Here is a 24,936-nt window from a genome sequence, read left to right on the forward strand (position 1 = left end):
GCTAAGAAACGGTAGATAGAAATGGTAGATACAATCCAGAGCTACATCTACCATTTTATCACTTTGCATCTATCATTTTTCCCATTTAACCTTTTGAACCCTTTATTAATTCCTGTCCCCTTGGGGACCTTAGTATTAGTCTTTTATGTGTCTTAATGTGTACTTAGGGCACCCAAGTACAGGGGTCATCTCACATTTTAGAGCATCGGATCACTTACAGTTTGATCAAACTGAAATCCAAGGTGTGGAAATCGGATACCCGAGCCTATTTTGAAATGTCTTATACTTCGTGGTTGTGGTTTACATACATGTACATACTCAAATGATTGTCGAGATTGATTGATTTATGGTTCATATGCTGTAAGGAACATATTGACGGTTATGCTTGCAGGTTGAATGTAGATGCTAGGATGCAATTTACTTTCAATCTTTCTATTCCGATGTGATATTGGAATGAGAACATGTGGTGTGTTGATATGGATAAGGATATGTGATGAGAATAAACGTGGTAATGTGTGTCGAGAGGGATATGGATGTGTGATGTGAATAGACATGGTTATACATGAATGAGAATGAATATGGCTATATATGTGAGAATGGATGTGGTTTTATATTGAAATACGGGAATGACTAATGATTCTAGAATGTGTGAGAATGATGGGATCCAAGTGTCGTAATGTGCGCCAGTCTTGGGATCGATAAATATATTGTGATCGTATGTGTGCGTGTAAAGCTAGAGGGGGCGAGAGGATAGCGAGCCTGATGGAGGGACTATGGACTCGGCCTTTGGCCTACACGTGTACATACCCTATTATGCATTAGATGTTGTTGGTTAGGTTGGCATCGTACCCGATGCCACAACCCTTGCCAACAGGGGTCTACATGTTGGATAATCCCCCACGGAAAAACCGGCGAGCCCGATAAAGGGATTGGGAGCGGTGATTCTGATGTAGGACCGGAACCGTGGTAATGGGATTAACTCGGGGGTCTGCTAGGTAAACTAGCGATGCCTATCGAAGTACTGGGACCGGTGAACCTGATGGAGGACCGGGATTGGCAGGCTCCCTGCGCAACTCAGGTTTAACATCGCCAGATAGACCATCCGAGTGTGAGTGATGGAGGGCCGAGGATGCTACCTAGGATGTTGCAGTAACATTACACCTGACTTAGACTTTGAGTTAGGTGTACAAGTAATTATTGCATTCATGCATCATGATATTGTCATCCATGCTTATTATAACCAATTGCATGATTCAATTTGCTTATTGGGCTCAGTGGAGCTCATTCCTCGTGGAAAGCTCTTTTAGATGGTAATGCAAGTATGAAGGAGCCAAGTGGCTCAGAGTACGTGGCCCTTGAGGGCTGCAGTCGCGAGGACTAGTGGACTCCTGAGGGAGGGGAGCATGGATCAGGCTGCTACTGCGAGGCATGCTACCAGGGAGAGTAGCTTTATTGTTTGCTTGGCCGATGGCCCCCCTTTTGAACATTTGATATTTTGATATATGGTTATACTTCATCATTTTGGGTCCCATCATGAATGATGTATTAATTATATACTATTTAATACATAAGTCCTGATAGGAATATAACACAACTCTGATCATTAGTGTAATGGCTTGGAACATAGATAAACTTCGACAGTTATGGTATTTACAGTATCACATAGCTTCCGTTACTCTGAATTATAATGTTATATTTTCATCGTTACCTTATTATGTCACGTGTGGTGTGGATGAGTTAGCTTAACTACTGTATCTTAGATCCTGCAGGAGTGTGGGAGCATATTTGTACGCTCTGATCACAAATTCCGGTGATTCGGGAATCAAGGTGTGACAGCCTTACCCCCACTTGGGCAAGGCGTTCGGATAGGGGTAAGGCGATCATTGCGCGCTTCACCGTGTCTTGGCAACATGGTCCTGCCAGGCAGCTCGGCAGTAGAAGGCACCTCCACAATTAACTCATCTTGATTGTTTATTGCTTTTATTTTGAAAATAAATCGGTCATCCATTTTCATGACTTGGTATAGTGCAGATCCCTAATAATTGTGTGCATAGGCTCAGCAAACTATCGAGGAGTCAAGACTAATTGAGTGTCAGGGACGGATGGATGCAATATGGGGGATGGATAAGATATTATATTATGTGAAATTTACTAATAGCACTACTACTTGCTGTCTTCTTGATCCTTGTACGAATTTGCCATCGTAATTTTATAAAATCTCTTTTCTCATCAAAAAAAAAAAAAAAATTTAATATATATCAACCCGTGTCTTTTTATCCATAATAGATATATATGGGATTAAGAAAGAAGAATGATAGAATTACATAAGATGAAGGGTTTGTAAATGCTCCACCCTCCATCCACTCTATATATAATCTCATGAATCGTGCCGCTAAATCTATGAACAGCAGTCTAGGAGGGGCCAGAACAATTGGAACTTTGATTTTAAGTCGTTATTTGCACATTTAATTAATCATGCCCTATACTTCATTTTTCATAGCAGATATGGGATTAAGTGATTGCCCATGCTCCACCCTTAATAATCTCATGAATTATGCCCATTGTCGTCATGAGTACATATAGGACCCGATCCATTGGAACTAAGACTTAAAGTCATTATTTACACAAAAAAATAGATTGGAAAGTAACACTTGCAATGTACAAAAAATAATAATAAATAAATAAGGCAACTTGCATTGGCTAAGGTTCTATGCATGGTTACTTAATATGATTGTAATAGTTGTCTAAGTTATTATTAGGGTTATATTATATATTTCATTTGCTAGTTAGCAATGATATTTATTTCAGCCCATAAATTGTTTGAAGGGATTTTCTTCTTGACACCCCACTAAGGTGTCAATAGATTTGTAATTTTACTTTTTAACCCTTATAGTATAAAACTCTTAGTTTCCCAATAAGGGTAAATACTATCATTTCACATGTATGAAATGTATAAAACAATGATAACTTTTGATAATGACATAATGATAAATCACTTTCAAATTATTTTTGAAAATCCTTTTATACTCCAAACTTAAAGATCTTTTGGGAATAAGACAAGTTGCAATTAAATGAGTATGTAAATTTCTAAATACACCTATAGAGATGTCATTTAGACATTCTCAAGATAAAACTATAGAAGAGGAAAAATTTTTAATATGGAATTTTCAGATTGTATGGACTTGAAACATTGGGAAAATTAATATATGATCGATCCAGAAGGTTTCCTGTCTCAAATTGGCTATGTCATCCTGTGGTACCTCAATTTTTTTTTCTACCCAATTGCCGGCCGTCAGAACACAACCAATGCCTCCTCTGAGGTTGGAAGGACAGAAAGGGACAACCTTCTAACATATGCAGTTGCTCAGATTTTTTTTAAGAGTTGTGCTATTTAAAGTGGGGGGGGGGGGGGGGGCATGCTGGTCTTGAATCAAGCCACTCTCATAGAGATCATACATAGAAGTCACATTATGATGATTGCTCTTTTCACCATGCCACTATGGCTTCTCCCTATTATAGTTCTCCTTCCATTCATTCTTATTCTAAAGAGCAAACAAGTGAGGAGAACCAACCTTCCTCCTGGCCCTCCCAAGCTTCCCATCATAGGTAACTTGCACCAACTTGGTGAGCTTCCTCACCGTTCTCTACGGCAACTCTCTAAGGAATATGGTCCAATCATGCATTTGGAACTTGGGGGCATGCCTACAGTAGTTGTTTCATCTTCTGAAATTGCAAGTGAGATGATGAAGTCTCATGATCTTGATTGTTGCAGTAGGCCTGACTTGATGGGCCCTAGGAGGCTCTCATACAACTTCTATGACATTGCTTTTGGGCCTTACAGTGAGTACTGGAGGGAGATGAGGAAGGTCTGTGTTCTAGAGCTCTTTAGTGTGAAGAGGGTGCAATCTTATAATTCCGTCAGAGAAGAGAAAGTTGGTTCAATGATCAACTCAATTTCGAAATCTTCTTCATCAACTCCAATTAATCTGAGTGAGATGCTCTTTGCCCTCACTGATGATATAACTTGCCGGGTTGCTTTTGGTAAGAGTTACAAGGGGAGAGATTTTGATAATGGGCGGTTTGGAGAAGCTGTTAATGAAGCCATGACTATGTTGGGTAGCTTCTCCGGCGCCGATTTTTTCTCTTATGTAGGGTGGATCATGGACAAATTCACTGGCCTCCATGGAAGGCGTGAGAGGTGCTTCCATGAATTTGATCATTTCTACCAAAACGTGATTGATGAACATCTCAAAAATGAGAGGGATGAATCCGAGCATGAAGACATCATTGATGTCTTGCTCAAAGTAGGAAGGGATCATACAGGTGCAGGTTCTCTCACTCATGATCACATCAAAGGACTCCTCATGGTAATTAATTAAGCCTGATCGTAGCTAGCTAGCTATCACTCCAATTCTAATTCATCTCTCTTCATCAGCTAATTAATTAACTTTTTTTTAATGGATTATTCTTAATAATTTTTGTTTAATTACTTCTTTTTTTTTTCCTCGATCATCAGAATATATTTTTAGGTGGAGTAGACACTGGTGCTGTTTTAATGGAGTGGGCAATGACAGAGCTTGCTAAGAACCCGGAAGTGATGAAGAAAGTACAAGAAGAGATTAGAAACACTGTTGGAAAGAAAGGAAAGGTTGCTGAAGCAGACATTGATAACCTTAAATTCTTTAAAATGGTGATGAAGGAGAGTCTAAGATTGCATCCTTCACTTCCTCTTTTGCCGCCAAGAGAAGCCATAAACCATTTTACGATTAACGGATATAATATTTACCCCAAAACAAGGGTACTAGTGAATGCTTGGGCAATCGGGAGAGATCCAAAAAATTGGGAGAACCCAGAAAAGTTCATGCCAGAGAGGTTCATGGATAGCTCAATTGATTACAAGGGAACACATTTTGAGTTATTGCCTTTTGGAGCAGGTCGAAGAATGTGTCCTGGGATGAACATGGGTCTTTCAACGGTTGAGCTAGCACTTGCAAATCTTCTCTATTCCTTTGATTGGGAACTTCCTGATGGGATGAAGAAGGAACATATAAACATGGATGACCAAGCAGGTCTTGCTGCTCATAAGAAAACTCCTCTTTACCTTGTGCCTATTATTAAGTATTAAATAATTTGATCTGCCCTAATTAGCTAGAGAGAGGATTCCTAGCCATTTGCATTATTTCACCCAATAAGCGAGCATTAATATTTATGACCCTTCCTCCGTCTTTGTTGTGTACATGTTCAGGTTATTACTCCTTTGTTGCCAACTAAGGAATATGGATGGTCTTTCTTTTTTTATTTTATAGAAAGAAAAATATTTATTATTCAAAGAGAACAGAAATTCTGTACATCATACAAAAAAGGGGGGGATAGAGGTTCTATTAGTAATAGTAAAGAGGGCTAAAGAGCGTAGGGCTCTAAATCAAAGATTGTTTTTATGCCTTGTATTTACATTTGAAAAGTTGGAATTTAGTTCGGCAAGTTCAAGATAGGAGGGGAGGAGATTCCAGGGAATACGCATATCTCCTCGGAGATTCAAAAGACCATGTAGATCATGATTATTTATCCAAATTTCTTTGAGATGGATTTTATCCTTCAACGCGTGTTTTCACCCCTGCAAGATTCCAAAAAACTTAGCCTTCATTTTGTCCGTTGAACAAGAAAATCCTGCAGATGTTAAAACACCCTGACCATCATGCAAAAAGCAATAAGCCTATCCTATTAGTCCTATGGAAGGTTCAAAAAGTCCTGCGCAACATAAGACAGGTAAGTTCATTACATGGTTAGATGGAGAATTAGAGAGAAATTCATTTTGCGTGCATTTAAGAGGATCAACCAAATTAGTATTTATCTATAGAGGAATTAAGTTTAGATCCAAAATCCATATATTTGAAAGGACTGGATTGGGGTTAGTCGTAGCTAGACCACGAATTACTTTGTTTCTTACATGCCAAATGAAATAACATGTTATTATAACAACAGAGAAAAACCATGATGCAGTTGGTTTATCCAGGGCTTTAGATTGAAGGAGTGAAGCACAAAGCTATGCCATACAAGAGCTGCTTAGGTGCTCTGTTCTCAGTCTGAGGGGTCCACAGGCTCAGATACGCTTAGACCATTCACAAGATAGAAAGAGATGCCAGTAGTATTCATCACGAGCACCACAGAAAACACATGTAGGCTCAATCGATATCCATTTTGAGAGAGTGGCCTTGATAGGTAAACCTGCATTTAAAACACGCCAAAAAAACATTTTAAATTTTAGATCTATATTAAGTTTCCAAAAAAAAAAACACCACCATTTGGAACGTATGGGACTGTTTTGCAATGGTGGGGTTAAAAAGTTTGTTGCATGTCGAGCGGAGAAGCTTCCAAATTTTGTTAGGGAACATCTCCAGACGTCTTCAAAATCTAAAATATGCACTTTTGAAATCTCATAGTTGAAACTATTAGGGAAAAAGTGCATAAGAGACATTAAATTCAAACTTTGATTAGAGATAAGATCACTTACCATACATATTGAATTATCGTAAATTTCAGTTGGTAAACAGTGATCAGGAATAGTAGGAACCCACGGATCATGCCAGCAGTATGTAGTTCAACCATTTTCAATTTTTCTCTACACAATTTTCTTAAGATCAGGTAAAATGAAGGTGATACTATTCCATACCCATGATCCCTTTTTTCTACCCACATTGGGGTTGAAAATAGGGGTTCATGAGAAGTACTTGGATTTTAGCACCTTTGTCGAGAGAAGAATCCTCAGAGATTAGTCTCCATCCAAGCTTTAGGATTAAAGCTTTATTGTGGGTGTAGGATTTGCGATTTCCCAAACCCCCTTGTGTAGTAGGGCACAAATCTTATCCCACCCCATAAAATGAGTTTTTTTTTGTTCCAAAAATTTAGATAGATAGAATTTAATGACTGACAAGTTTTTTGGGGAAAAAGAAAATAGGACATTAGGTATGAGGGTGTACATAGAAGCAAGAATAGATTGGACCAAAATTCGTCTACCTGCATATGAAAGACAATTAGCTTTCCAAGTACTCAATTTAGTTTGGACTCTTTGAAAAATGAGATCTAAGTCCTTAACCTTTGATCTATGATAAAACAGTTTGGTTCCAAGGTATAGAGAATCAGGACTCATTTCCTTCATTTTGAGGATAGAGCAGATTCTCCTTCTCCTATCTATTTCAGTATTTTTGCTGAAATGGGCTTCACTCTTTGAGAATTTAATTTCTTGGTCAGTAAGATCAAAAAACAATTCAAGGATACCTTTGATTGAGAGGATATCAACTTCAATATTTCTACAAAAAATGAAGGTATCATCTTCAAAAAGAATGTGGGTAATATCTAGGGCACCTCTAGCATTTTTGATTCCCTTGAAAGCTCGAGTATCCCTAACAGCATCTAGCAAACGAGAAAGACCTTCCATTGTGAGAAGGAAAAGGTAAGGACTGAGGGGGCAACCTTGCTTAAGTCCTCTAAAAGGTCTGAAAAAACCAAAAGGGCTTCGATTGATTTTGAAAGAAAAGGAAGTTGTACTTACCAAAGAGTTTATCAAAGTTATCCATTTGTGGAACCCAAGAAAACCAAAGATTTTTTCAATCATAGTTGATTCAATTCTGTCATAACCTTTTGACATGTCAAGTTTAAAGGCAAAAAACCCACTTCGATCCTTCTTTATATTTTCAAGGAAATGAAAATTTTCTTGGACAATGGTAATGTTGTCAAAGATCTGTCGGCCTGGAATGAAAACAGCTTAATTAAGGGATACAAAAAGGGAGAGATGGTTCCTAAGCCTGTTGACCATGCATGATCTTGGCAATAATCATACATTGCAGAGGCTAATTGGTCTAAAATCAGAGACATATGGAATCTACTCCTCGTCCTAAGGGCGTATGAGAATGTGATTCACACTCCCTTTGTACGTTGTGTATGTAGCTTACAAAATTAATAAATAAACAAGATTTTTTTATTTATGTTTTTTTTTTTTAGGGGGAAGGGTGGGTTGGGTGTAGGGCTATAAACGGATCGGATAATGTTATATCCGCATCCGCATCCGATTAGCTATCTGACGGATTCGGATAGTGCTAAACGGATACGGATCGGATATTTTATCTGTTTACATGTAAATATAGCTTTTCGGATAGTTATAACCTATCCGTATTCGCATCCGTTTAGCTTTCGGACGGATTCAGATAGTGCTAAACGGATACAAACACGGATATGGAAATGGATTTCGACTATTCATTTACACCCCTAGTTGGGTGGTGGGGATTATTATTTACTGTTGGCTGATCATTCAAGTGATTTTCCTCATATGCTACCTCGAATTGAAATTAAATGGGAATATGACTCATTATTGCCTTCAATTTACATTTAAAATCTCAGTCTTGACTTTATTTGTAAAATGTGATAAATTAAATGGGATTGGTGATGAGAGTGATGTCCTACGAGTCAACCTCAAACTTTGATCTCGCCAACCACGAATATGGATGGTCTTTCTTTCTGTGGAATGTGTCGTAGTTTCACCAAACCTTTTATTAGACCAAATTTTACACTCTTTATATTACTCAACCCATTGACTCAGTCTAAAACCTTCAAGCTTCTTTGTTTCATGATAATGCATAGCCTCATGATTTTGTACTAGGGGTGCAAGTTTGGACCGACGAGCATGAACCCGCCCATGCTCGTCTTGAGCCTGAGAGGGGCTGAGTAAGGGTTGGAATTTTTAGGCCTGGGGTAGGGCTGACGGGGTTTAACCTAGCCCGGCAATGCTGTGTATATATAAACATCTAATATAAAATTATATATAATAATATCATACATACGGTAAAAAAAAATAGGGCTAGCCCGACCTTGCCTAGCCCTGAATGAAAAAATAGGGGCTGCTAGGGTCCATCAGGGCCAGCCTGGCCCAACCCGGTCCATTCAAGGTCAATCAAGGTTGGCTGGGTTGGGTTCAGCCCGATAGGGCTGCGCATATGACTGGTCCTAGGTTAAGCTAAGGGGCGTTAGGTAAGGGTGTTAAACAGTTCTGTTTCGGCTAAACGGTTCAGTTCAGTTCGGTTTTAACTGTTTGAGGGTAGAAACCGTAACCAGACCGTTTAGTTCTCATAATCAAAACCTGGACCGTTTGGTAAATGGTTTCGATTAAATGGTTCTATACGGTTTTACACGGTTTTGATTAGACGGTTGTGTACACATTTTCTACTCTATTTATTAATACTAGTTATTAGTTAATAGTTATTACTTATTACTTACTAAGTTATTAGATTTTTTTTGGAAAAAGGAAATCATTAATGAAGAAACATGACTGCTTAGTAGTTGTTACAGGCTAGGTTTTTATTTTTTGTTTATAAAAAAAAATATTTGTTGAGTTTTTAAATGATTAGGCGGTTTGGTTATAATCGGTTTTAATTGAATTACACGGTTTGAAACCGTTGGATTAATCGGCCTAAACCGAACCAAACCGATTAAATAAACTGTGTCATTTCTAAAACCATAACCAAAACTTTTAACTAAACGATCTGCCGGTTTCGGTTTAAACAGTTCGATTCGGTTCGGTTTCGGTTTAATTTTGACACCCTTAGCGCTAGGGTTGGGTTTGCGTTCTAAAAAATCCACCTCAACCCGGCCCGTCCTGGTTGTATCCAGTTCTAAAGTGTTTCCAAATTCCAATGGCCTGATTGAATACAAATCTTCCAATTCAAAACCATGTAGTCTTAATTGGATTGGTTTGAAAATCATGGAGAACTAAGGGTTTCAAGTGAACCTAGTCAAAATCATTCGGATTGCTTCAAACAGACATTATATTACTTGTATCAAACAAGGCGTAATGGTTCTATGTCTCTATATGATGCATGAATTCGAATTTTGACATGAGGTTCACCCTTATCAAGGAGCACCAATATATACATCTCATGATGGCATATAGTGGTCAAAAGGTATGGTGATGCATCTTTTTTTATATACCTAAAGGTACGACGCTAAGGATTGTGGTTTCTCAATGAGTGGACCACATGTCTTTGCACTAAGCTTATGACTACTTTTTTTTGCTAAAGGTCAGCAAAGTATGTATTATTAATAATAAATGTAAGTTACAAAAAAGGCACTGTGACTATCCCTACTTCAAGAGAAATAGTGGGCCAGTCACTAAGCTTATGACTACATCACACTACTAAATGAGGATAATCTTTGCAGTGGTATGTGCAATTTGTGATGCAATAATGATGCATAGCTAGCACAAACAAAACATCTATAAAAATTAAAAATAAAATCAAACTAAAAAAATATCTTTTAGAAAAAATAAAAAATACCAAACAACAACCAGAAGTTTGATAGGAATTTAGCTCGTCTCCAAGGAGTCCAACACGCCCAGACTGCTGCCAGCCGTTAGGTTGTGCCGCACACATCTCTAAGCATGCGTCAAGATGTGTGCAGCACAGTTCAACCGTTGGATGTAAATGATTAGTCAAAATTCATTTCCGTATCCGTGTCCATATCCGTTTAGCACTATCCGAATCCGTCCGAAAGCTAAACGGATACGGACACGAATAGACTATAGCTATCTGAAAAACTATATTTACATGTAAACGGATAAAATATCTAATCCGTATATGTGTCCATATCCGTTTAGCACTATCCGAATCCGTCCGAAACGTAATCGGATGCAGATGCAGATATAGCACTATCCGAGCCAAATCCAATCCCTTTATATCCCTACTGGCAGCACCCTGGGCGCACGCCTCCCTGGAGAAGATCCTAATCCAGTCCCCAGTGGAGTTGCCACTATGAGAACAACAAATGTTGGTTTCTCTTGAAAAGGGGCACCTCCTCCTTTGGGAGAGAAGCAATTAATTGATAGTCACCATTTGCTAGAATGATGGATGGAAAAATCGATGTTGCACCACAGGAGTCGCTACCTACATTTGGGGTCTGGAACCATAAATGGTGCCCTTACCTCGTAGAACGGGTGCTAAATTAACTCCAAGACTTAATGATTGGTCTGCCCCCATATCTCTGGGTAAGTGTCAGGTTATAGGATGGAATGTTGTTAGGCACTCAGCAACCTTCCAGTCAACAGTCAGTCTTCCTAGACCAAACTCTTTTCAATACAACAAGTTATGATTTAGCTTAAAGTAACATGTCTAGTATATCTTTACCTCCTTTCTAGAGTTGCAATGATAATATATACATGCCTAGCTTAGCTTAGACGCTTTCTTACATGTTCTCCAGCTACCTAGATCAAAGTTTGTTTTCAGTTGTTTATAATGTATAATACTACATAACTATTAAGCATATAGGAATTGATTTAAATAGAAGTAGATCGGCCTCCGGCCGAGCAGACTGAGTGCCTAACACTTTCCTAATCTGTAACCTAGAGCCTACCCAAAAGATTTGGGCCGACCACGTAATAAGAGAGGGTGACATTAGAAAATCAGCGGGATTTCAATCTGCCTCTGCCACAAATATTTTATACCTACAGAACCCTACCCTTTTATTCTCATTAGTATATATGAACTAGTCATTTCAATCCTTTATGAACAATGTAGAACTAAAAGGTTGTTCCTACCTTTTGTTTATGGTTATGAGTTTAACTTTCCTTGGGGTTAGCTTAGTTGGCAAGGACCAACACCTCGAAAATAAGAGATCATGATTTCAACTCTCCAAGGGGCAACCTATCCAAAAAATACAAAAAGAAGTCATAGAAGCTCTGCCTTTCTCTCCCAAAATAATATCTAAAATCTTAGGTTTAAAATGAGAGAGCAGATACGCTGGAAAGAGACATCTGGGTTCTATAGCTCAATCCTGAATATGGAGTTCTAACGGCCGGGGTGAGAGAGAACAATATCTGAGTCGCCGGACGACCACCCAAATTTAGACTAAATAATAAATGGGTTGGGCTTGAAATGAAACTAGTTCTGGTGGGCTGCTGCATCCCTTTTTCTCAGGCCCATACTCACAAGATCTGTGCAATTGTGGTATCTAGCAATATGGTGAAAATAAAAAGTTCTTAATTCCCGTATTAATGAGAAATCTTGAGAGTCTTGCAGCAAACTGAGAGCCGGTAACAATCGATGGGTGTCAAGCAACATCCGATGCAGCGGAGGATTGGATCGTTCCCCTCTTACATGCGAGATTTACTATACAAAATTAATGGGAGGAAACAGATTACTTTTGCACCACAAATGTAACTCAGCTAGGCGTTCTAAGCTCTTCCTCGCTCGAGCAAGAGCAATTTGTTCACATGTTGCAATCGGCTACCAAGTGTTTCTAAGTCACTAATGATGGTGATGGACGAACAACAACATGTAGATGAAGAGGGATTGCAATGAGTTCAAAACCCTCTAGCTAAGTGCTTTGTTTTTGTTCACCACCCATTTCCAGTGCCTCTTTGGTGCATGTTTCCAGGCTGAACCCTTCCTCCACCGTGCTTAGGCCCATAACTCCACGTGGTTTTCAGGGCGGCCCGAGCCCGCCCTGACCCGCCTTGAGATACCCTGGCTCTGAGGGTGGGTCAGGGCTAGGAATGTCTGGCTCTGAGTAAGTAGCGGCTGGCCCAGGGAGGCCTCAGGCTGAGCCTGTCCCTATCTTCTTCTTCCTCCTCTTTCTTCCTCTTCTTCTTCCTAGCCCGGCCCAGCCCAGCCCTGCATCTCCTAAAGATAATTCTAGTTGATTTATCACTATAACAACCTTAAATCAGCTGAATTTGTGTACTTTCACGCATAATAATTGATATAGTAGTATTTTAGTGGGAAAGTACTTATACCATAGCTTCATAGCCCATGGTACCTTAGGTTAAAATAGATAGAATTTCAAACCATATAGTTAAAATACCTTATCCTAAAGGTCATCCTAGTGAATATTAAAATTGTGAAACAGCTTGATATGAATTAAAATATACAAACCAAAAAGGAAGGAACTTAACTCCATAGTTGTCAAGCATGCACAATGGTCAGGGTCAGCCCGTCCCGGCCTTGAGGGCGGATCAGTGATGGATTTTTCAAGCCTTGAGTTAGGGTCGGGCCGGGCCTGGGCCCAACTAAGGGGACTTAAAGTTAGACTGGGGTTTTAAAAAGCCCGGTCCAACCCGACCCTATTGCAACCCTAGTTTTAAGGGTTCCTTTTGATAAATCATTGTCTACATGTATTATTTTGTTTATTAGATGATCTACACGTCTATTACATAATTAATATATGCTTTTTTTTTTGCTCTCGGACTTTTATAGAAAAAACATATTAGCATGTATTAAACATGTAATGTATTAATTTCATACACGCTTTTTTAATTTTAAAAAATAGATATTATTGTTGTCTACTCCGTTTAATACCCGTATGTATCGGTATCTTTTTTTGTTTCTCTTTTGTAATACTTGAACTTACTGACTATTGTTACAACAAGATTTTTCTTTTCCTTTAAATAGAAGAGGCAGTTTCCCTTAACCCACGATGAAGGAAGTATTCCTTCACCTTGGACATTAATGGGGATGGGATGAGGATCATAATGAGGGTAGGGATATTTTCGAACTTTCATCCCCACAAATACTTTAGTAAAACTTTCTCCGTAAATAAATGCCCATGGAATATTTTTTATAGATTAACCAAAAAATTGAGGTGTAAAAAATCTAAGAGGTGCTCTCAGAGTGTCACTTGATGGTCATATGGGCCAATCGAATTTAAATCCTTTGTAGTACCGGTGGGATGGCGGTGCACATTCGACAGTACAACAAAAGCCTTGTGTGCCATGTATGCGACTTGGCCTCTGTTGTTCCATCGGATGTGCACCGCCGTCCCGCCGATACTACAGAGGATCTTAGTTCAGGCTATCAGCCCTTTAAATGGATAAAATAGTTGAAACCTACAGATTCCTTATCTCGGATGCCCAGTTAGAGAACCATTTGCCTTTCCATATACTTGTTGCTTTAATAAGAGTCATCCAGATTGTCTGTTTGACATTGCTGCTTAATTTTAAGGCCACAAATTTAGTGTTTATTGTTTTATAGAGAAAGTGCCGTTTAAGGCTACAAATCTAATTGCAAACAAGGAGAGTGATAATAAATAAACTACAAGCAAGAGGAAGACAGATTACAAAATTGTTTACTTCAAACCTTCCATGTGCTTAATGGTTGGTAGGTAGTCCAATCTCATTGCTCTTAACTTATACGCTTACTTTCTTGTAACATAAGGGAAGAATAATAAGGTTGCTTTGAATGTTTTTTTGGACAAATTAACATTTGGTCTGCACCTAATCACATGCAATGCCTACACTACAATTTATCAATTTCTGACCTAAGCATCTCCTCCAGTTTTCCGACTCAGTTCTCCAGTGCTTCTAATAAGGGACAGGTGGATGTCAATTGGGCAAAATGTTTGGACAGGGGTAGGGTGGTCATTATGTCCCCCTTCTTTATTAAGGGCACTAGAAACCGTCTGAATTAAAAACTGGAAAGGATAAAGATCCGAAAAAAAGGTACCCGATTTTCAAGAAACACTCAAAACTTTCCAAAGAGTTTTGAGTTTCACTACCTAAAGAACACAATTTTGTGTTAGGTCGGCCAGTGAATCTGCCACCTGGTGGATCTAAAAATTTTCCCTTTGAAGAAATGTTTTTTCACTGTAATGGAACATAATCGGATGGTGTAAGTTGATTGGGGTAAGTGATTTATTGAACCATAAGACGGTGACAAGAGTATCACAATTTATTTTGGTTTTTGCGTGGTGCAACTCAAGTTTCAAAATCCATGTATCGGACTCAGTATTGGTCATGGCCGAAGCCTCTCTGGATCGGGATTGGATTGGTACAGATCGGTCAAGATTGGTCAAAAAAAACCCCCCAAATCCTTTTTTTATGAATTGGGTCATGTATCGACCAGAGTTAGTGGTTGTTGTGATATTGGGATCAAATCGATCAATATCGATTGTTACTGATCAGTATTGGTCAAGATAATATAAAAAACAAAAATAAAAAATAAAACTTAAAAACTTTGAAAAAATCCAAAAATATCAGTTGGATCGATCATGGATCGGATCAGATCGATCGATCCAAGGAACGATCCAGTCAAACCTTGTCATATCGGTCTAATCTTGGAATTGGCCTCGATCGATACCTATCCGATCCAGCCAATATCAGTCAATCCGATCCGAGATTACGAACCATGGTCAACTACATTTGGTTATGCCAAGCCTTTACCCATGACAATCTTACCATTCTTCATCCAAAAGAGCCCTGGTCAGGTTTCCTTACATGGAGAGTAAACAACTCTTCATGTACGGTTTCATGACAATACATATCTTTTTATTCCATATATGCCCCTCTAAATACTACCAATGGCTACATAAAAAAACATTTATAGAAGGAAAAGGACATGTGTCGGCTATGATTTAGTTCTTCATCTAAAGAGCTTTTTCCAACACCAAAACGGACGATCATGAGAGAGGGTGGGAGTTTCGAGGTTTTAAATAGGTGTGGAGACCTTATAACTTTTCCAACTCCATATGAGAAGGGACACCATGTATAAAATCTTTGCCCATAAAAATATTAATCTCATGATATTTTCTCTTTTTTTTTTTTTTTTTTTTTTTTGGAGGTGGGGAGGGGAGAAGATCCCTACAAGGCTACACCCAGACAAAGGAGCAATCGAAATGACCACCCTCTCCCTTGAAATTTAAAAAAAAACCCATCCCTAATTCCCTATAGGATATTGAGGATCAGGATCGTCTCCAGAGAGACCAGCACCCAGGGTGCTGTCAGGGGGCATTCAGCGGTTGAGCTGTGCCACACACATCTCGGCGCATGCCTAAGAATGCATGAAGCACAGCCCAATGGTTGGCAGCACCCTGGGCGTGTTGGGCTCCCTGGAGACGAGCTAAATTCGGATATTGATGCCCTATGCTAGTGCAAGGACCACGCAACCTAGCAGCGGTCTTATGCCTTTTTTTTATATTATTATTGGGCAAGAGATCTCTACTTGGTCGCATGGTCTCTAGATAAGCGTCTGAATCAATGGGAGAATATGTTTAGATATCTACTCAGGAGGTAGAGGCATCACTTCACGATGCCCTGTGAGAGGGCATAGGAAATACCTGCACCAAGTAGAGATCTTTTCCCATATTTACAAAGCTCTACATAGGCAAGCATTACATGGAGAAATAACCCATTTATCTCTGTTGCTTTCTATGTGTGATGACTGTAGTCTTCATTCTGGACAAAGGGACCACAGACAGGCGTGTGAGCCGCGTGAGGTGTTCCCGCAATCTGATGGATTGGGGTTAGGGTTGGAGTTAGAGGAGAAAGCGAAACCCTAACTGTTGAATTGAAACGTGTCGCCAAGTTAAGAATCCATTGCTTCAAAGGTTACGTGTTTATGAGGAATCATGTTGAACATCCACGTAAACAGGTCAACTTCTTGAATATGGACTCTCTAAGTTCAACTTCGTAAATACCCCCATTGTTCAGAACAATAACGTATCTGCCCCCTTATCTGATGTTTTCCAAATTGAACGTAGACTCTTTGACCAAAAAAAACTTAGACTCTTTGAAAAGACCAAAGAGATAAAATGGCAACCCAACTATGTGGAAGGAAAAGGTATCTAAGGAAGGACAGAATTGGCTCATCCACAATACTCGTAATAAATGGTGGTAAAAAACATTTACCATTTCATTATAAAAAAAAAAGGACAATTACAATCACTATCCTACACTTAGGCTATATTTATTAAAACTACCCTGTTTTTAAACTTTTACAGTTCCTTCTACTCTAATGTTTTTAAATACCTAGATTACCTTTTCTTTTCACCTATTAACCTACTAATCTATTCAACCTACCATTCTTCTTCTATTTTTTATTATTTTTATCATTAAAATAATAAAAAATGAAAGCACTCACTCGCTTCTTCTCACTCCCGTTTTTTACTTCATTCAGTTTTTTTTTCCTTCAATTTTTCTATTTAATTTTTTTATTCAACATTTCATCCTCATCGTCCTTCTTTGAATAGATCGGCTTGAACCTCACCGTGATCCAGTTCTTCTCCTTTGTCTCCGTTATAGGTGCGGTCCCTTCTCTGAAACCGATCCATCTTTCATGGATTCTCAACTGAAATTGCCAAGAAGGCAGAGACAATCCAATGATTGATCTTGTGCCATTCTATCTCATGGTTGCGAGGTTGAGGAAAGATGAAGATGGTCGCGTAGAGATCAATTGTAATGGAGAAGGAGGTTTGTCTTCTGCTTTTGCGAATATGAAGAGGGAGAAGAAGAGTGACGACTCAAGAATCGTGTTGTAGGTTAATAAAAATAAAAAACACGAAAAGATAAATTGAATAAAAAGAGGAAGAGAGGGAAGCAATGGGGTGCTTTGAAGATAATCGATCTATTCCATGGTTTTAGTGCACGGTATTGGAAAGGGTATCGGTAACCTACAAAAGCAATACGATACCGATACGGTATTGGCCTAGATCGGACAAAATTACCCCGGAATCTCCTTAAAAAATGAGTTTTCTGATCATTTACCCTTTGATCGTACCGTATCAATACGGTATCGATGACTAGCAAAACCGGTACGTATCGCCCGAATCGGGCGATACAATACCGATATTTAGAATCATGATCTCTTTGAAGAAAAACGATGAGGATGAAATGTTGAATAAAATATTAATTAAATCAAAAAATTGAAAAAAAAAAAACAACAAAAAAAATGGGAGAGAGAAGAAGCGGGTGAGTGCTTTCATTTTTTACTAATGACAAAAATAGTAAAAAATAGAAGAAGGATGATAAGTTAAATAGATTAGCAGGTTACTAGGTGAAAAGGAAGGGCAATTTAGGTATTTAAAACATGAAGGTAGAAGGAGAAATCAAAGTTTAAAAGCAGGGTAGTTTCAGAAAAGAAGTTTAAGGTAGGGTAATTTTAGTAGATATAGGTTAAGTGTAGGGTAGTGATAGTACTTACCCCAAAAAAAAAAACAAAAAGAGAGAGCGAGTTGGGAAGCGCTGGGGCCACACGTGCAGCAACAAATGAGAGTGGTTGTTCGCATTTGGGGCAGAAATTTTGCCTTTCATGGGGTTGGGACGATCATTTTGCCTCCCACTGTGTTGGAGTCGTCTGCACCCACACAAAGAACATTTTCCCTCAAAAAAAAGCTTGACAAATAAGCATTATGATTGTTGGGTAATTGTATTACAATTCCTTACAAATAATTGAAACAACACAAATTGCAATACAATAGATTAAGCAGTAGAAACTAGGCTTGACCTTTGGCTGAAATGAGAAGACCAAAGCTTGAATTTGATGTAGAACCACACCCGCAACATCTTGAACAAGCTTGAGGTTGAGTCACACTTGTGGTGCTGCCTTTAAGGTAATTGATGCCTCCTACTGCCAAAGAGTGTTCTGCACCACTACCCCAAGATAAAACAACCTCCAACTAGAAGATGAAGCAGTCCTTCTAGTCCCTTGAAGGAGCCAAGAGCTTCAACACAGCAACCCTCTAACACACTTAGAAGAAAAGAGAGAGAGAGAGAGAGAATAATACTCTTAGTGATTGCTAAGTATGGACATGAACATGTATCCAAAGATATCTCTTACAAAGCAATTGGTTGGGTTTATATAGGCCCAAGACCAATCCTTGCACTCCCTTGGAATTATCAAGAATAACCATCCACTTATGACCAAATTGAAGAATAAGATTTATGGGCATGAATATGGACATGAATTAGAGGTTAATTCCAAATTCATGGTCATTCTCCACTAAGGGTCATGAATGACCTTAAAATTCATTCATTCTCCACTAAAACCATAAAGGCCTTAAAATCCCATAAAATGGTCATTCTCCACTAAGGACCATAAAGGCCTTAATACCCATAAAGGGAGAGACATCACATATAGCCATGAATTGAGAAATCAATCTCATTCAATATCCTTGACCCACCTTCCCACTCATGATAGTGACCATGAATAGAGTTTAGGGTACCCATAGAATGTTACAATATTTGGAATTACTTCTTTGATCACATGGGTCCCACACCATAACAAAGCAATCAAAATATTTTGAAACTTAAAATAAAATAAAATATATTTTAAATCTAACAATCCCCCACAAGTTTCAAAAAGACACGAGACACACATGCTGTGACTGAATTAGACACTATAGGACACATCGTTGTAGGTGTCTTTCGGACTTGAACCTACACTAGGTCTAATGAACTACGCTACAGAGTAGAGGTGGAGTCAGACTCCTTGAACCTTTTCTCATTGGTGTAGCTGACCGTCCCATCAACCATATCCTATAGGTCGACTCTTGCGCTACCCATCATAAAATCACTTTAGACTTTTGAACCAGCCATATCCCTTATCTTAAACTCGTGAATGTTTTAGAGAACTCGCCTATAAGTTCTCATCGGCGGCGGCCACACCTCCTACATTCACTTAGGTTAGTCCCTAGTATGCACCACAACTGACACACCCCCACATTTCCTGGGATTAGACTAATTAAGAGCTTTACCGCTCAACCTCTTTCTTTGTGGTAGTACTACTTTCACCATCTACAGCTTGGAATGAATATTTATACAAGTAGTAGTACAAAATCGGTCAACCAGTGATTTCGTTTGTACCCCTTGAACCTAATTCAGATATTTAGCCTCTTCACATAGGTAGGGTGTCCATCACATGACCTATGGATTAGGCATTAACCCCATTCCTGTAGATGCACTATACAAATTCTTGACAGACATAGGCTTTGTGAACATGTCAGCTTGGTTACTTTCTGACTTCACATAATCGATAATTATCATTCCTTCATCTATGTACTGTCTCACAAGGTTGTGTCTGAGGCGTATGTGCCTCCTCTTACCATTGTATATCCGGTTCTTGGCTAGATATATAGCCGCTTGGTTATCACAATGTAGTGATACCGATGGCGTTGGTTTTTGCCACAATAGAATACCCGCCATTAAATTTCTAAGCCATTCGGCTTCCGTTCCTGCCTTTTCCAAGGCTATGAACTCAGCTTCCATGGTAGAGCCTGTCCCACAAGATTGCTTTGTGGACTTCCATGAGATTGCACCGCCTGCTAGTGTAAACACATATCCACTAGTAGCTAAGGACTTGTTTGTATCCGAAATCCAATTTGCATCACAATACCCTTCCAAAACTACTGGTTTACCACTATAGTGTAAACTATAGTTTATAGTGCCTTTTAGGTACCTTAATAACCTATCAACCGCGCTCCAATGTTTCTTACTTGGATTGTGAGTATGTTGACTCAACTTTTCTACCGTAAGGGCAATATCTGGACGCGTACAATTCATTAGATATGTGATCGAATCAATAATTTGAGCATATCTTTTTTGATTCACTGGTTCACCTAGGTTCCTTTTCAAGTGACACCCCATATCAAAAGGTGTTTTAACCGCTGAAACTTCATGGTACCCATACCTTTTAAGTATGTTTTCTGCATATCGGGCTTGGGATAATGAAATATAATTTCCTTGCTTGGTGATTTTGATTTCAAGAATCATATCAGTCTCTCCTAAGTCTTTTGTGTCGAAACTAGACATCAAAAGTTTCTTAGCTTGATTAACCATTTCCAAGTTTGTTCCCATTATGAGCATATCATCTACATATAGTAGTATGAATACACCCCTACCACCATGAAACCTGCTATATAAGCATCTTTCAGCGTCATTTACAACGAATCCATTTGAAATTAGAACCTTGTCCAATTTTTCATGCCATTGCTTCGGCGCTTGCTTCAATCCATATAAGGATTTTCGAAGTTTGCAAACCTTTCGCTCTTGGCCAATTACAACACAACCTTCTGGTTGCTTTATGTAAATTTCCTCCTCTAAGTCCCCATTAAGAAATGCCGTTTTCACATTCATTTGATGGATGACCAGGTTATATATTGACGTCATTGCCAACATAACCCTTATCGTGGCAATTCTAGACAACGGGGCAAATGTGTCAAAGTAATCAATATTAGGCTTTTGCCTAAAACCTTTGACAACAAGTCTGGCCTTGAAACGATCAAGTGACCCATCACTTTTTAATTTTTTTTGAAATATCCACTTGGTTTCCAAAGTTTTGGATCCGAATGGTAAATCCACCAATTCCCAAGTGTTATTCGCCAAGATTGAATCTAGTTCACTCTTGATTGCCTCTTTCCAAAAGACGGCATCCAGTGATGTAATAGCCTCTTTGTATATAAGAGGATCCTTGTCTACTAAATAGACAAGCCACTCATCATCTGTATATTTGGGTCTTTTGAGTCGCTTGCTCATCCTGGGCCGACTTTCGTCATCATTACTCAATTATTGATTCGTAACCCTTTCATTTGACTCCATTTCCCCATTAGTCAATTGACTATCCTTACTTATAGGTAATATGGATTTAAAGGGAAATAAATTTTCAAAAAACTCAACGTCTCTTGATTCTATGATGCTATTTGGTTCAATAACATCATCCATGGCTTTGATCACCATGAACCGGTATGCCGTACTATTTGTAGCATAACCCAAAAACACACAATCACATGTTTTTTTGTCCTAATTTTCTTTTCTTGGAATCCGGTAACAACACCTTAGCCAAACAACCCCAAACCCGTAGATGTTTTAGACTTGGTTTCCTACAAACCCATTTCTCAAATGGAACCATACCAGTCTTGCTATGTGGGATTCTATTTGATAGATAACATGCCGATAGCATGGCTTCCCCCCACATATCAAGTGGTACACCTGAACTCAATAACATAGAGTTCATCATCTCTTTAAGAGACCTATTTTTCCTTTCGGCAACCCCATTTGATTTCGGTTGGTATGGAGCGGTTGTTTCATGGATAATTCCATTTTCCTCACAAAATTTATCAAGGTTAAAGTACTCAGCCCCTCTATCAGTTCTAAGTCTCTTAACCTTCTTACCAAGTTGATTTTCAACTTCCATTTTGTAAGATATGAACGCCTTTCCGGCCTCATCCTTTGATTTGAGTAAATACACTATGGTATATCTAGAGTGGTCATCTATGAAAGTTATGACATAGTTGTTTCCTCCCCTAGACTCATATGACTTGTAGTCACATAAGTCACGATGGATTAATTCCAAAAGATTACTCTTCCTATCCATAGTCTTGTGAGATTTTTTGGTTAACTTTGCCTCTACACAAGTTATGCACTTGTTTACGGGGGATTCCACCTTATCGGTGATCATGCCTAACTTGCATAGTTTGGTGATATATTTCACACTACTATGACCCAACCTACCATGCCACAAATCAAAAAAGTTAGAAGAGACAATCATATAAGCAGAAGAAGTACTAGTTTTCTCAATTACAATATTTCCAACACTTAGTACAAACAACCCCTCACTAAGGTATCCCTTCCCCACAAAAATATTATTTTTAGTGATAACCGCCTTATCACTTTCAAAAGCCAATTTCATTCCTACTTTATTAAGCAAAGGAACTGAAATTAAATTGCGCCTAATATCCGGCACATGAAGAACATTGGTGAGAACCATAGTCTTCCCTGAAGTGAGTTTCAAAGTCACTTTTCCTTTTCCCATAACAGGAGCACTTTGGAAATTCCCCATATATACCTTTTCATCCTCTGTATTCATGGAATAAGAGGAAAACATCTTCATATCACCACAAATATGTCTTATGGCACCGGTATCCAATACCCAATCTTTTGATTTTTCAACCAAATTTGCTTCCGTGACCATAGCAATAAAGACGTTGTCTTCAACTAGGTTCACCTTTTCAGAATTTTTCTTCCTGAACCGACAATCTTTTTTGAAGTGTCCTAGCTTACCACACACAAAACAAGTAAGTTTCTTCTTCTTGAAAGAAGGCTCATCATTATCTTAACGATTCTTCCTTTTCTTGTTTTATTTGTTGGTCTCTACCAAGTTCGCTTTTAGGCGTCTTTCCCCAAGGTCTTTTTCAGCCTTGTCCTTGTGCCGATTCTTCTCCTCAATTTTGATCCTTACAGTCAATTAGTCTAGAGTCAACTCCGTCTTCTTATGTTTCATAGACGCCTTAAAGGCATCCCAAGAAGATGGAAGCTTTTCAATCAAGGCACCGGTCACAAATTCTTCCGGTAGAACCATATTTTCCTTTGCTAGCTTTCCAACCAAAATTTGAAATTGATCAATTTGGCTTGAGACGGTGTCACTATCTTTCATAGCAAAGTTTAGAAAGTTAGCCACCAAGTACTTCCTTGAACCAGCATCCTCAAGAAAGTACTTTTTTACCAACGCATTCCAAATCGAACATGCATACTCCAAAGAACTATACACATGGTATAGGTCATTTGATAATGCATTCAAAATTCGATTCTTGCATTGGTAATCCGCTTGAATCCAAGCCACCCTTTTGCCCTCTTTTTCAGGATCATTACTTTTTTTCGGCATGGGTTCAGTCAAGGTAAATACCACCCCAATTTGGGCTAATGCAAACAACATCATTTGCCTCCATCGTTTGAAGTTTTGACCTCCAAACTGTTCGATCTTGTCAAATTCAGAGATAATCCTCATCTTACCTAAATGCGGGATAAGCTCCGTCATCGATGGGATAACATTGGTGGGAATTGAGTCAACGATAGGAAAAAAAAGAATCTCCTTACCATTGCGGCTAACAGGAACTCCGCCTTCTTGGTTATTGATTGCTCCTTCAATACTTGTGTTTGAAGGATTTCCTTCATTGGCAGCTCCATCAGCGGTGTTATTGTTCAAAGCATCACCCTTGTTGCTTACGACTCCAAGATCAGCCATGAGATCTTATAATATCAATTGCCTTAAACTTGTTGGGTAATTGTAATACAATTCCTTACAAATAATTGAAACAACACGAATTGCAATACAATAGATTAAGCAGTAGAAACTAGGCTTGACCTTTGGCTGAAATGAGAAGACCAAAGCTTGAATTTGATGTAGAACCACACCCGCAACAACTTGAACAAGCTTGAGGTTGAGTCACACTTATGGTGCTGCCTTTAAGATAATTGATGCCTCCTACTGCCAAGGAGTGTTCTGCACCACTACCCCAAGATAAAACAACCTCCAACTAGAAGATGAAGCAGTCCTTCTAGTCCCTTGAAGGAGCCAAGAGCTTCAACACAGCAACCCTTTAACACACTTAGAAGAAAAGAGAGAGAGAGAGAATAATACTCTTAGTGATTGCTAAGTATGGACATGAACATGTATCCAAAGATATCTCTTACAAAGCAATTGGTTGGGTTTATATAGGCCCAAGACCAATCCTTGCACTCCCTTGGAATTCTCAAGAATAACCATCCACTTATGACCAAATTGAAGAATAAGATTTATGGGCATGAATATGGACATGAATTGGAGGTTAATTTCAAATTCATGGTCATTCCCCACTAAGGGTCATGAATGACCTTAAAATTCATTCATTCTCCACTAAGACCATAAAGACCTTAAAACCCCATAAAATGGTCATTCTCCACTAAGGACCATAAAGGCCTTAATACCCATAAAGGGAGAGACATCACATATGGCCATGAATTGATAAATCAATCTCATTCAATATCCTTGACCCACCTTCCCACTCATGATAATGACCATGAATAGAGTTTAGGGTACCCATAAAATGTTACAACCTTTAGAATTACTTCTTTGATCACATGGGTCCCACACCATAACAAAGCAATCAAAATATTTTGAAACTTAAAATAAAATAAAATATATTTTAAATCTAACAATGATAATAAACCAAATCGAAACCAAGGACAAAAGTATCATATTTATTCGAGTTTGAGTGATCCCGATCCATATCGGCTGATCCAGCCTTTACCGAGATCACAAACCATGGTGGTCGCATGTCTGAAGACATTTCTAAGAAAGTGGAAGAATGTCATCAAGCACGCTTCACAAGATTGGAAGATCAACTCAAGTTTGGATTACATTTCACATGAAGTGT

At 38.7% G+C, this 24,936-nt stretch overlaps 1 protein-coding gene across 1 annotated transcript; it reads left to right on the top strand.

The window, feature by feature from the left end:
* The first annotated feature begins 3,473 nt into the window (after positions 1-3,473).
* On the top strand, positions 3,474-5,125 carry LOC122665882 (cytochrome P450 71B10-like). The gene is made up of 2 exons (XM_043862014.1): positions 3,474-4,367; positions 4,517-5,125. The coding sequence occupies exons 1-2, from the start codon at positions 3,474-3,476 to the stop codon at positions 5,123-5,125; spliced, it is 1,503 nt and encodes a 500-aa protein (XP_043717949.1).
* Positions 5,126-24,936: the final 19,811 nt, after the last annotated feature.

Source organism: Telopea speciosissima, chromosome 6 (genome assembly GCF_018873765.1).
Source record: "Telopea speciosissima isolate NSW1024214 ecotype Mountain lineage chromosome 6, Tspe_v1, whole genome shotgun sequence".
NCBI lineage: Eukaryota > Viridiplantae > Streptophyta > Magnoliopsida > Proteales > Proteaceae > Telopea > Telopea speciosissima.